The sequence below is a fragment of the Meleagris gallopavo genome, chromosome 11, assembly GCF_000146605.3.
Source record: "Meleagris gallopavo isolate NT-WF06-2002-E0010 breed Aviagen turkey brand Nicholas breeding stock chromosome 11, Turkey_5.1, whole genome shotgun sequence".
NCBI lineage: Eukaryota > Metazoa > Chordata > Aves > Galliformes > Phasianidae > Meleagris > Meleagris gallopavo.
The window spans coordinates 11,455,555-11,469,179 of record NC_015021.2 but is presented as its reverse complement, the minus strand read 5'-3'; the positions used below and the strand labels follow the sequence as shown (position 1 = coordinate 11,469,179).

Sequence of the window (13,625 nt, the reverse complement as noted above, 5' to 3'; positions counted from 1 at the left end):
TCATTTGCACTGGGGTGCTGAAAAGCAGTTGATGTAAATGGAAAAAATGAAGAAAAAAAACAAGCAAATTTCCTTTCATTATTATTTTCATGCCCAGAGAAGCAGTGAAATTTCCATCACTAAGTTTCCCCACTGACAATCTAACGTAAATACCATTTTTCTTTAGTCTTGGTCACATTTCTGCTTTCTTCTTCAACTTTCACTGTGGTGCAGCCATTGCACATGTCTATTCCAGAACCCCAAGAATTTGCTCAGGGAAGATGAAGTCTATGAAGCTGCTATGAGCAGGCAGCCATGAAGAGCAGATACATGTTCCCCTTGTTCCATAGCATTTTAACAAGACTTCTTGAGATGCTGCTGTACATAGCATAAAGGAGACTCTGTTTTGATTCTCATTTCAGCTATACTTCTGTTTTGCTCAGTGTTCTCCCATCACTCTTTGGGGACTACTTAATTTCTCTGCTTTTAAGGACAGGTCAGCAAAACACCTGGTCTGCGTACCACTGTCCCACTGTTACCTCTTGTACTGGTGTTTTCAGTCCCAGAGCACCATTTCTATCTGCCCTTTTCTACAGAGGCAGCAGTTCCCTGTTTTATGGTACCATATCATCAGTTCTCCACAAACCATCACACACAGTTTGCAGTCTACAAATCTTTGGGACCAGAGTAGGGGAACTTTCTCCATCACGGGGTACTATCGACATGTGAGCAGTGTTGAGGCTGGTATGCTACAGTCAGTGAAGTATGTAGTAAATGACTGTGACAAACAGTGTAATTTGTGTCACTCCATTTCCCTCCACCTTTGTCAACTCCTCCTTGATAAATCAATTAAAATGTTCCACTTTTTTCATTCTTTCTAAATTCCGCACGGCAACCTTTTCCAATCCATTGCAACAGATGCACCTTGCTTGCATTCAGCAAGACTGAATTCCTCACTGACTTTTAGAACATAATCTGTTCAGCCCATCCTACATTTTTAATGTTCTTTCCTATTACTTTATGCTATCCCCAAAGGCTGCAGTCCACATGTGCCTCACTGGCACACATTGTGCCACAGCAGTTACCAGGTAATGAAACTCACATGCAGTGTTAAGGACTAACTGATAAAAGAAGTGGTAATGCCATTGCAAGTAAAAACAGATTATACACTCACCCAGACATGCTATTTTCACAGTTATGTGTTCCCCTTTCTCTCTAGAGTTCCTTGAAACAGTTCATTCCTTGCTTAACCAGCAACACTCAGTCAACAGTTGGCTCTTTTTGCTCATCTTTATTAGAGCAGAAAATTCATCTCTCATGTTCCTAAGACAACATGCAGTGGTGGTTATCATCAACATGGAGTATAACAGTAGTTTATCAGGAAAAGTATTAAATATGGACAATAAACAAATGCCATAGAGCAGTGCAGCGCTGGCCAAGGTCCAGGAATGACCATGGGTTCCCATCTTGTCCCCTTACAGCTTTGAGCAGCTCTGCATTAACATTGCAAATGAACACCTTCAGCAGTTCTTTGTGCACCATGTCTTCAAGCTGGAGCAAGAGGAATACCTTGCAGAGCACATTACCTGGAATAACATTGACTTCACTGACAATCGCCAGGCTCTGGAAGTCATTGCACTCAAGCCCATGAATATCATCTCCCTCATTGATGAGGAGAGCAAGTTCCCAAAGGTAACTTTCTGGTTTTATCTGTAATATTTGACTTTGAACACAGCACAATAACGATGTTTTACACACAGAAAAGTGCAGAGGAGGCTTTCAGAGACATTGTGAGAGTCAATACCCCTTTTAATTTGCTATGTGAATACTTCTCTGCCAGAGCGTGCTGTTCCTATTACCTTGCTGCTTTGAAACTCTTACAGTTGTACCAGATGGAGAAGGAAGGAGACACGATAACTGAAGTGGCTTTTTAGGAAATGTATGGATTTGCATATTGGGTACTGTTCTGCTGTTGGTCTGGGCTGCACCTTCCTCTTTCTTCTCTTGGATGAGTCACAGTTGAGCACTGTAATCGTGAAAAAATGCCATTCTACAAAGGGCAGGCATCTCCAACAGAAGAACAGAGTTAAAGTAGCATCTGATCTCAAACATAGCTGCTGTACATTTCCATGGTCTGCACATTTCCATGACAAGGGTAAGCAGGACTGTCAGTGCAGGAATCAGATGGCAGCACCAGCTTATCCAGGAAAGCAAGTTTCTGCCTCAGCTCACCTGTAGTCCTCAGGCAGCAATTTAAGAGGCTTGTGTACAAAAAGAGAGCTTTCCCCTTTCTTTCCTGAGAAGAAGGTGGTCTCAACAGTATGTCCTGTAATCAGGAGAAAAGTCTCTTCTATGATTCCCAGGGTACATGGTTTCTCAGATAGCACAGCACTACCCTACCATGGGCAAGTGAGCAGAACTACCCTCACATGCATCCCAAGGGGATGAGGATGTGATGGCACCAGCTGGCTGCTGGCCTGTAGAAGTCACAGTCCACGCTGGGTATCTACTTTGGGCTGCCTTCTGGGGATCTCTGAGCCTTGTACCAGTAGGGCAATGAAAGCAGACCCTGTGTGCCTACCTGGTTACTTCACAAACAAGGGGCAGAATTTAAGCCTTTGTTATCTTGAATCACCTTATGTGTTTGTTTGCTGGGCATAGTCTTATATTATAACAGAGAATCTACTTAACTGTCCTTTTCCACCTGTATTTGTTTCTAGGGCACAGATGCCACCATGCTTATCAAAATCAATTCCCTCCATGGAAAAAGTAGAGTCTATATCCCACCTAAGAGTGACCATGACACCAAGTTTGGCATTAACCACTTTGCTGGGGCTGTCTTTTATGAATCAAAAGGTGAGCCTTTCTTGGCTGGATGTAGAAGGTGAAGAGAAGAGCATCATTTGCCATGGCTTTATGGCACTCCAGAGTAGTGTTGATCTGTAATTTCTCAAGATAAGAGTTCAAAACATTCAGATTTATTTTGCTGAAGTCAGGAGGTCAAGAGGATTACTGTACACCATCAAGTTACTGTAAAATCATCAAGTTACTGTAGATGAAGTGGATTTTAGCTTGGCAGAGTTGCATTAGAGCCAGCAGGCTGCAGAGATGACAAGCTGTTCTTTCTTTTTTTTCCATCCTATAGATTTCTTAGAGAAAAACAGGGACACACTGAGTGCTAACGTAATGCAAGTGGTTCATTCCTCCAAAAATAAATTCCTGAAGGAGATTTTCCAGGTGGAAACAACCCCAACTAGTCTGGGACGTGGGACTATCCGGCATCTTGGAAGTGACCAGTCCTACAAGGTTGGCTTACTGACACTGTGATGCAGAACCAGCTAATTTTCCTACTATAATGCTCTGCCTGTTCTTGACCTTCACTTTCTATTGTACTGTTTCTGTACATGCCTTCCCCTTTCATTTCTTCAAAGGATTCTGGAGGAAAAGTTAGGAGAGTCCTGGCCTTTCCCTTCTTGCAGAGTGGCTGGCTAGCACAAAGAGCAAATAGCTGTGCTGTCACAGAAGGCCACTCCATCTCCCATAGACAGTCTCACCAACCTGCACATTGCTGCAGTTTTAGCTCTCCTTCCACATTCAGAGCCTTTGTGACAAAGTTGCTGGTGGCTAATTATCACAGAAACTTCAGTGCCTGGCGGTGTCAGGAGCCCCAGTGAAGTGCAGTGGTCTGGAAACGCTGTGGGCCAGAGTTCAGGCTCCCTGTCTTGCTGCAGTTCTCACATATCTTTATTTCTGAGCCTTTAACCATGCAGCATCAGTATTGGGTGAAGGTACTTTTGCTTTTAGTGTTTATATCTCTCAGCTTCCTTCTCAGAGTACAGGGTGAACAGTTAACTTGTTGACTTACCTGTTATCTCCCTATTCTCCTGGCATTTTTTTCTGATCCTGTTCTCTCTTCCTCAGTCTCTAGCCCAATGTGGCTTTTTGCTGTCCAGAACATCTGGCTACGGACAGGTAAACAACCTGTGGGAGAAAAAAGAAGCAATACCAGATACACAGAGATGGCTTAGCATCTATTAAGCATTATGAGTAACTTAAGATTAAACATCAGGCCTATCTATGTTGGTCTGATGGGTTTTTCTCTTTAAATAAGGTTGTGTTATTGGGGGAAAGAAGTTTCCTTAGGAGAACATTTAGAAAGTAGAGCAGCATGAAAAGAAAAGAGCTACTAAATGTGGACTACCATCCACAAACACTCACCACCACCCCAGCAACAAGTTCCAGCTAACAGTGTCATTTCTAAAGGCAGTCTGTGAGCCTGGGAGGGCCTGGCTTCAGCCTTCTGAGACCATCCCATTGATTTACTGGTACAGCAGAAAAGCCCCTGGGGTCTGGGAGTGCAAACTGCTTTTGGCACTAATGCAGTTTAAACATCTATATGATGTTACCGTATCTACTTCAAATAGATGTTTGCTAGGCCTAAAAAGCACCAGAGCTGCTATGAAGTATTCCCAGGAGCTACTTTGCAAGGCATGAGCGTGTGGCCGCTGGAGGGCAGCATTGGCACACAGCTGAGAGCAGAAGGTGGCAGTCAGGTGTTGAAAAGGGCGCTTCAAATGTGAGAGCCAGCAGAAGGAGGGACTATAAAGATCATTAAAGTAACGAGAGCCACTGGGATTTAAATTTATCTGGCGTGGGAAAAGCAAACAAACAAGTGGGGAAAAAAAAAACCCACAACCTGAGCTAAAACAAAACAAAAAGTTGTATTGTGCTGTAATGACTCCAAGCTCATAGGAAGGCTGTCGGAAAAAAGCCAGTGGATTCTTTTTGTTACTTGGAATCTGCTCTGCTCTCGATGTAATTTAAGAACATCCTTAAAACACAGAAGGAGCAGTTAAGGCCTGTTGTGATAATGTTTGGAAGAGGACAAAGGTGGAAATGTGCTTTCAGGGAAGCTGGGGAAGTCAGGAGATAATTGCAGCCAAGTGCAATCCTTCTGGGCTTACGCTAGTGCAGCTGGGGCAAAATTCAGCTCAGAAGCTGAGACATAAAGCACTGCATCTGCAGGCAAAAGTAAAGCAGCTTTTACATTATCCTCCAATAAAAGTTTGCCTTTCACTACTTACTGTAGTGTTAATGAGCAGGAAACTACCCTAAACGTTAAAGAAAGCTGTTCTGAATCCTTAGCAGCGCTAGCTAGCTATGAGCTGGCAGCAAACTGCCTGCTTGCTCGAGAGGCTATTTTTGGGAGTGGCTGTTTCCTGCCAAACTTTCAGGCATGCATCTGTGAATAATAGCTTGGCACCCAAGCCTTACACAAGGCACAGTGTTGGTTAGAAGAGACAAGCCTATGTGGGCTCCTATGGGTTGAATTTTTTCCACCACAGCCAGCCCTACTGCTAGAACTTATGCCCAAGTAGTGCTGGGTATCAGCGAGGAGTAAGATGCAGATGGCAGATTTAGCTCCCTTGTAGATAAATAACATTTCCTGGCAGTTGTATGGTACCATTACCTAGTACAGAAATAGAAAGCTTTATTAACTGGCCCTCTGATAATGAACAGTGTAGCAGACTGCATGTGCTTACTCTTCCCAGGGCCTGGATACCACCAAACGACTCTCTACTCTGGGGGGACAGTTCAAGCAGTCCCTGGAAAAGCTAATGAAAATTCTTGGTCAGTGCCAGCCATATTTCATCCGCTGCATCAAACCCAATGACTACAAGAAACCACTGGTAATGATTTAACAACATGAGGTCTTGTTTTCCTTAAACGTTTTAATGAGAAAAAGCTGTCAGTTGCGGTGTAGGATTTTCTATCTGCACTTCAGACAAGAACTGGAGGACGAGGTATTACTGCAATGAAAAGGGCGGTATGATATAGCAAGATTCATTTATAAAATCATCTGTAAATCCATCCTAGAGTGATGGGTGGCCAAAAGAGCATTGGGAGCCATTCTTGTAACCAAAGAACTAGAGAGTTTCCAGCCCCCAGCAAGGGGACAAATAAAAACTGAGATCCAGCAATGACTATACCATGAAATAGCTTGAGAGAGATGAAGAAAGCTGCGGGTGAGAAGGATGATACAGCTAGATTTGACACCACAGAAGCAGCTCAAGTTTGTCATTAAAATGTTTAGCTGGATCTTGGGGGATCAAAACCCAGGTCTAACAACTAAACCGTTGTTTGTTGTTGGTTGAGTGACTTAATCGTTTTTAAAATTGTGCACATGAATTAGTGAGCCTATTTTTAATCTACATTACAAGAAACTAGCAGCAGTCATGTTGTGCTAAGCCCAAAGGAGTTAAGTTTCTGTTGCAGTTTCTTGCACCTGCAAAACAATATGATCATTCACCTGAAATTACATTTATAGAATTGAAGATGGTTGCTAAAGCCAGTCAGAACATAATAGACTGTTTCTGCTGCCAAACATACGTGAAGACTCTTTAAAGTGGCATGTTTATGCCCATAATTAATTAATCTAGAACACTGAAATAAGAGTACAATTAAGAAAAACATAGTAGCCTGTTCTGCGGCTGAGTTCTCAGGTTAATAGATGTGTCCTGAGGAACATTGCATGTGCAGCCTCTTTCTGTGCTGACTCCTTGTCTGCTCTCTTTTGCAGCTGTTTGACCGGGAGCTGTGTATCAAACAGCTGCGATACTCAGGGATGATGGAGACCATTAGGATCAGGAAAGCTGGCTACCCAGTTCGTTACACCTTTGAGGAGTTCTTCGAGAGATACAGAGTCCTCCTGCCGCGGTCTGCTCTAGAACCGGTGTGTTTGCATGTGCTTGCTTTAAGCAAATCTAACTCTTCCTTATGAGGTGTTAGGTCTTTCTCACTGGAGAAAGTTCTTAGATTACTGCTGGCACAACAGAGAGAGCTGTCATCACTGGAATGGTAGCTAAATACTGTGAACCTCATATGGACCTCAGCCAAAAGTAAAGTGCTGTTAGGTCCAGCTATCCTGGACTTGCTCCACGTAGACACTCCGGGCAGGGTGGCATTACTACTGCCCTCAAGTTGTTCATTTTTCTGCAATCACACATGTCTGACATAGTCAGAATTGACAATTTTCCTGTCATTTTAATTCTGGAATGCTTCACCAAGCACTGATGTTCCTCCTTTTCTTGACTATTTGAGCTTTCATTCATTGTCCTGTTGGCCCAGAGGTCTGTCAGACCTCATCTGTTTGCATTCTTTGCTCTTTGAAATGCAGGGCCATAGGTTTCTTACACAGTACAGCCACTTTGTTTCCAAACAAGCCCTAACATAATGATGCTTTGGCACATCAGGTGAAAAATGATGCTCGACAATGCTGTATCAGAATCTCTGAAGCAGTGCTGGGCAAAGATGAAAGCTGGCAGGCTGGAAAGACAAAGATTTTCCTTAAAGTAAGTAGAAAGAACAGTTTATTGTCTCTTCTCGGAAGAACTGGGCACTTCACCATAAAGCTTGACCTGTCAGCACAAGAGTGATGACATAAAAGGACTGAGTTCTCTCAAAGGTGTCTCTTGAAACTCAGACTGGATCTGTGTTCTTGAAGACAATGTAATTTGATGGACACAAGCTTGGTGTCTGAAGGGTCTTTTCCATTCTTCAGTGGTGTAGCTGAAACAGTAGAGTGTGATGCATTGGACTCTGCTCAAGTCCAGAGCATAAAAAATAACTGCATACCAGCATGCTGTCACAGGGAACTTCCTTGCCCTAAGCAAGGTAAAAAAACATCCCTTATTTAGGCAAATTTTGTGCTTGTTCATTGCTACTGCCAGACACAGCATGACTGGGTGGTGCACACTCTTTCTACTGCACATTGCACATTTGAATCCCAGCTTGCACTACGCCACACTGATTCTGCACCTCTTTCAGAACTTGTGTCCAGTTTTCAGAAGTTGTGGGGATGTTTGTTCAGCTGTATATCAATATTTTCTTTTAACAGGATTATCATGATACAATATTGGAGTTGGAACGACAGAAAATACTTACAGATAAGGTTCTTCTTATCCAGAAAGTGATGAGAGGTTTCAAGGACAGGTCAGTGATGTTACAGAAGGGAATTTGATTAGGTTTGAAGCACTAACATTTGTATTGTTCTTTAACATCCTCAATGAAACATTTCTGACTATGAAGTGTATCAGTCCTGCCTTCCACTGGCCCTAAATTCTATGCTCATCATTTAACATTAAGTGCATCTCTGCAAGTTTTGCACAAAGATTCATTCTGTCCCAGTTTATTATAATTGTGCTTTTTAAAATGCAGGATTGCTGCACATGCAGCTGAGAGGAAGGGTTGGAAGGAAGATTTGCACTTAATATTGATAGCAAACAGCACAGATACCTTACCAGGTATCTGGAAAACAAGAAGCTTGCATGCAGTCTGTTCTTTCCAGAGCTAGAAGGACCTTCTTTTTTAGGATACTTCTTTAATATAAGACATAGGAAAAAAATAGTAAAGATAGAAAACTAAAGTAATAGAAAACTACCTAGTCCTCCACCTTGACAAAGATGCACAACTCTTGTTTGGCTTGAAATATCTTGAAAAGGGACATTTAGTCACTGCCAAAAAAATAGTTGTCCTCAATAAATGCTTTTTGTCATGATCTGTATTTATTAATTTTGTGTCACCCAATCAGAGCCATAATATAAGACTAACTGCTGGTTTGGTTTAAAAATGTTCTTAACAGTGGAGAAGCAGTTGCTGTGGGTATTCTCATACCTATAAGGTCAAAGTCAGATGTATCAAGGTAGATTACTAATACTTCTATCTTATCCTTTCTACTTGCAAATGGATAACAAAACAAATATGAAAGCTCTCACTTTAAGAGCTCAGCTGATTCGTGGTGCTGCTTCACCTCCAGAATGAGCTGAGCTCATGAGAAATTCCCCAGGGGCTGTGTTATATAAAGGTCCAGCAAAACAGCCTCTTCTCATATCTCCATCAGCCAAGAGAAGGCATAAGAAGACAAAACGCTGTCAGTGAGGATAGCCTCATTGCATATAGTATAAAGTATCTGAACAGACTTTGTGCTGCAGTGTAATACCTTTCTTGTGTTACTCAGAAGCAGGGGGAACAGCCCTTGCTGAGCTTCAGACTTGTCCTAGCAAGATGCCTACTAAGAATGGAGCTAGTTAGCGTTGCTTTAGTTTTCCTGACTCCAGTATTCCTATTCAGCAGCAATAGCTGAGATCAGAGTGTAGAAATCCCATAAACAGAAAAAAAAACCCACTCTTGTTCTTTATTTTTACCATATGAAGCAGCAGAGATAACCTATTGCTTCTCACCTCACTTGTCTGTTTGCATAGGAAGCAGTTTTTGAAGCAGAGGAAGTCTGCCATATCTATCCAAGCAGCTTGGCGAGGCTACTGCTGCCGGAAGGATTTCAGGATGGTAAGAAGCATGTGTATAGGTATATGTGTGTGTATAACAACCAGAAAGATCAGTAGAATGGTGATACAGGAGACATAACGACAAAGGGACTAGTACAATGGAAAGGTGTTCTGCAAAACAAAGAAAAGTGCTCACCCATCTCTGAAGATCAAGGCTCACAGGAAAATCTCCAGAAAGGGAAAGATCTCCAACCAGAGATCCTTCCCCAGGGGCAGTCAGCCCTTAAATGAGGTCTAAGGGAGGTGCAGACAGGCTCCACCCCTTCCATTCACACAGCTGAGTTGCCTTCACCTGTGCTCCCAGGGCTGACCAGGTCCTTTCCCCAGGTGTTCAATCAGTGGGTCAGGCTGGGACTCAACAATCACGATACAGTGTGTGTGTATTTATATACCATGCCTCCCCAGGCTGAGGGGAGTAGAGAGAATTAACATATTCACAAATTAAGAGGAGAGAAGCAAAATGACAGGGTACAAGGAAGGGATTTGTTGAGTCTAAGGAGGACTCTGGAGCATCTCATGGCTTGCTGAGCCTGTGATGTTTCTGCTTACTGGTGAAACAGTAACCCAACTAACCTCTGGCAGGCCTGGCTCCAGCATCCTGGCACCCCAGTGCTGCCGCACTTCTGTTCTAAGGCTAGCATTTGTGCATCACTGACAAAGTGTGATCAAAGGGTTTTCCACAACTGTTAGAGCAAAACTGGGAGTCTGTAACAGAAAATAACAGTGTATCTATCTCTCTCTTTTATTTTCTTTTACTTTTAATAATGGCTGAACTTGTCTAGATTGACATTTTAGTGGGTGAAAAAAGCTGGAACGTATTGGTGGTGCTCACATATTATGTGTTTCTGTGGGAGAAATTACTAATATATGAGAATCTCCCATTCATAAAGAGCAAGAGGAGAAATTGGCAGTTTCAGTCAGGAACGTTTTCTATTTTGCATCAGTGATCCAGTCCCTATCTGAAGATAAGAGATTGCCCCATCTATTTCTGACTCCATTTCTCCCAAGGCTATGCCCTGTTTGTTTGTTTTTTTCCCGTTCACTTGGTTTAATTTCTGCTCTTTTTTTCCCCTTGTCATCAGCTCAGGCTAATCCCTACAATGGGTTCTCAAAAGAACACTCTCACATGATTTTAAAGGCTGAACTGGCAGAAATCGAAGTATTCCCTTGGATGGCAGTATTCCGTTAACCTCTTCCAATGCCTTTATCCAGCTACAGAATTTTGTTGTCTTCTACTCATCCCACTGAACCCCAGATTCACTTGATTGAATCATAATCACTTCTTTTTTTTTCTCCACCTCCTACAGATTATGCTGGGCTTTGGGCGCCTGCAGGCCCTCTACCGGAGCCGGCAGCTTGCTAAGCAGTATGAAGCAGCCCGGGCACACATCATCAGGTTTCAAGCTGCATGCCGTGGTTATCTCATACGTCAGAAGGTAGCAGCACAGATGAAAGCTGTTTCTGTTACATATAGGCATAGACAAGGGGCATGTTTGCTTGCCAGACTTCACAAAGGATGAAGAGGGAGGTGTACATATTTGTCCAGACATTTTGTCAACATGATGTTTCTATGAGGTTCTGAGGCATAATGACCAGTTAGTGTTGCCATAGCATAGCACCAGATGTGGATATTTATTTTGGAACATTTTATTTTGAGGTACAAAAGCAGGTATGATCTTGTTTACACATTCTTTCTATGTTCATTTCCATGGATCAGAACCTCAGTAATAGAGCAGAAATGTTTTTGACAGAAGGGAGGATAAAAGGATAAACATCATTCCCGCAAAGGAAGATTAGTTTCTACAGCAAGGTCACTTAGAGATACATTCAAGAGGGAATCCTGATGTAGTGTATGTTGGTATGCACTACTAGATAAAGTCCTGTGCTTACTACCTTGGCTATCTATTGACATGGGAACTCTTGCTGTGGTTTTCTTTCTGTATTATATCTTGTACAAACAAGACAAAGCCAGTTAGCAGATCTCTCCCATGGCTCATTCCCTAAATGGAATAGTCCCTGTTGGGATAAAACCCTGGTGTGGACAGCTTGCTAATGGTGTAACTTGCTCAGCAGTTTTGAAAACAGTAACAGAATGGTTCGGTTGCCTACAGAACAAGGTCAAGCTGGAAGCAAGGAATATCCGCCTGGAAGAAGAGGAACGTCTCATTAGCATCCTTGGTCCAGTGAAAGCAAGGGAAGAAGCTATGAAGTTAGAAAAGGTAGGTATGTCAGCTAAAGAATACTGAACATAATATGCTTTTCCTGTATAATTACTAAGTGATGCAGTTCTTGAATATAGAACATTATTATTAATAGACCAACAGTCTACAAAGACAGCTGTAGGAGCAAAGTACTTTGTAATTGTGTCTTATCCTCACACCCATTTCTTTTAGCAGAATGATGTTCCAATCATGCTTAATGAACTTCTGTGTTTAAAGGAACACCTAGCTACTCTGGAAGAAAAGGAGGAGGAAGAAGGACAAAGGATGAATAATGATTTTGTCGACAGACATACAAATTATGATGTTATCAGTGACCAGGAGATGGTGGACAAAATTTTTGGGTTTTTACCTTCTATGATTGGAGGTCAAGAAGGACAGGCTCCTCTAGGCTTTGAGGTACAGTGGTCATGTTCATGTAAATCTAACAAATCTGTTAGAATTCCATCAGTTGTCAATTCTATTTACTGAACTGTACAGACAGTCTCTTGGGGAACCTGCTTTCAGAGGTCAGTTGCCAAAAGTTTTTGATCACCTGCCATTGGGGGACTGTGTGTCATCAAAAAGCACTTTACATTTCTTTATCCCAGTAGACCCCCCACCAAATAATGCCATTCTGTCCATTTTGGCACCAGCCATATGATCTGCTGCTAGTGCTCTCACTGATTTTCCAGCTGGCACAAGCTGGAAGTTCATGACCTAAGTTATCTCATGTTCTGAAAAGCAAAATTTGACTGACAGCTATAGAATAGGCTGGACATCTACTATCTATTATCTATTGTCTGTTTGGACAGATGGAGCAGGGAGAGTAGGTAGAATAGAATAGAATGGTCTGGGTTAGTACAGGATATGAGCAATAAGATAGAACCTGCGTTTTGCAACCAGCAGTGTTCTTGGTCAGCTGAAGACCAAGGCAGGAGAACAAACTCTGAGTCTCAGTAGTCTATTGGTGGTGGCTGAAAAATAGCTTTAGTGGAAAGTACATAAAATATCAGATAAGAGAGAAAAAGATGCTTCTTACCATAGAATGACAGAATGGCTTAGGTTGGAAGGGACCTTAAAGATCATCTAGTTCCAACCCCCCTGCCATGGTAGTGAGGGCCCCATCCAAACTGGCTCCCCAGAGCCCCATCCAGCCTGGTCTTGAGCACCTCAGGGAATGAGACATCCACAGTTTCTCTGGTAGCCTGTGCTAGGGCCTCGCTATCTTCTAAGTAAAAAATTTCCCTCTAACTTCTCATCAAAATCTCTTTAAGTTTAAAATCATTCCCCTTGTCCTGTCACTTTCTGTCCATGTAAAAAGTCAATCTTCTTCCCATTTATAAGTTCCCCTTTAAGTACTGTAAGGCTGCAATGAGGTCTCCCCAGAGCCTTCTCCAGGCTGAACAAGCTGAGTCTCTCATCCTATCTTCATAGGAGAGGTCCTTCAGCCATCTGATGATCTTTGTGGCCCCCCTCTGGACCTGCTCCAACAACTCTGCATCCCTCCTGCACTGGGGCCTGATCACAATACTCCAGATGGGGCCTCATGAGGGCAGAGCAGAGGAGACAATCCCCTCCCCCTCACTGCTGCCACCCTTCTGTTGGTGCAGCCCAGGGTACAGTTGGCCATCCAGGCTGCAGGTGCACACTGCTGGCTCATGTACAGCTTTTTGTCCACCAGAACCCCCAAGTCCTTTTCTTCCTCATGTTCTGTACAGGATTTGGAAACAAAGCCCAGCAAGCTGGAAGAAGTGGACCTGGACATGATTCCTATGAGCGTGGAGCTAGAAGAAGAAGCAGATGGCTTGGAAGACTACACCTTCCCAAAGTTTGCAGCTACTTATTTCCAGGGGTCATCTACACATACACACATCCGGAAACCACTGCGGCATCCATTACTCTACCATGATGACAAGGACAACGTCCTGGTATCTTGTTCCTTGCTGATGAACCTGCTCCCTCACCTCAGGGACAGTCCTAGGAGCCAGAGACTTTAGAGCCATGCAGATACTCCTAATCACTTGTATGAAAGTAGTTGTTCACATCAGCATTTTGTGGTGCTTTGCAAGCAGGCATTTCACATAGATGCCTGCCTAGCACA

At 42.9% G+C, this 13,625-nt stretch overlaps 1 protein-coding gene and 1 long non-coding RNA gene across 2 annotated transcripts in view; one reads left to right on the top strand and one right to left on the bottom strand.

The window, feature by feature from the left end:
* The window catches only part of MYO7B (myosin VIIB), a 49,438-nt gene that overhangs the window by 12,276 nt on the left and 23,537 nt on the right, over nt 1-13,625 (top strand). The window contains exons 13-24 of the mRNA XM_010716615.3: nt 1,461-1,671; nt 2,700-2,835; nt 3,125-3,285; nt 5,532-5,669; nt 6,560-6,712; nt 7,233-7,331; nt 7,877-7,971; nt 9,240-9,324; nt 10,631-10,759; nt 11,435-11,542; nt 11,762-11,941; nt 13,243-13,452. Coding sequence (XP_010714917.1) covers nt 1,461-1,671; nt 2,700-2,835; nt 3,125-3,285; nt 5,532-5,669; nt 6,560-6,712; nt 7,233-7,331; nt 7,877-7,971; nt 9,240-9,324; nt 10,631-10,759; nt 11,435-11,542; nt 11,762-11,941; nt 13,243-13,452 — 1,705 coding nt within the window. The remainder of the gene's footprint in view (nt 1-1,460; nt 1,672-2,699; nt 2,836-3,124; nt 3,286-5,531; nt 5,670-6,559; nt 6,713-7,232; nt 7,332-7,876; nt 7,972-9,239; nt 9,325-10,630; nt 10,760-11,434; nt 11,543-11,761; nt 11,942-13,242; nt 13,453-13,625) is intronic.
* LOC109369476 lies at nt 2,936-9,574 on the bottom strand. The gene is made up of 3 exons (XR_002118573.1): nt 9,460-9,574; nt 3,845-3,960; nt 2,936-3,128 (listed from the first exon to the last, which is right to left on the bottom strand). It is a non-coding gene; the product is annotated as an uncharacterized LOC109369476 (long non-coding RNA).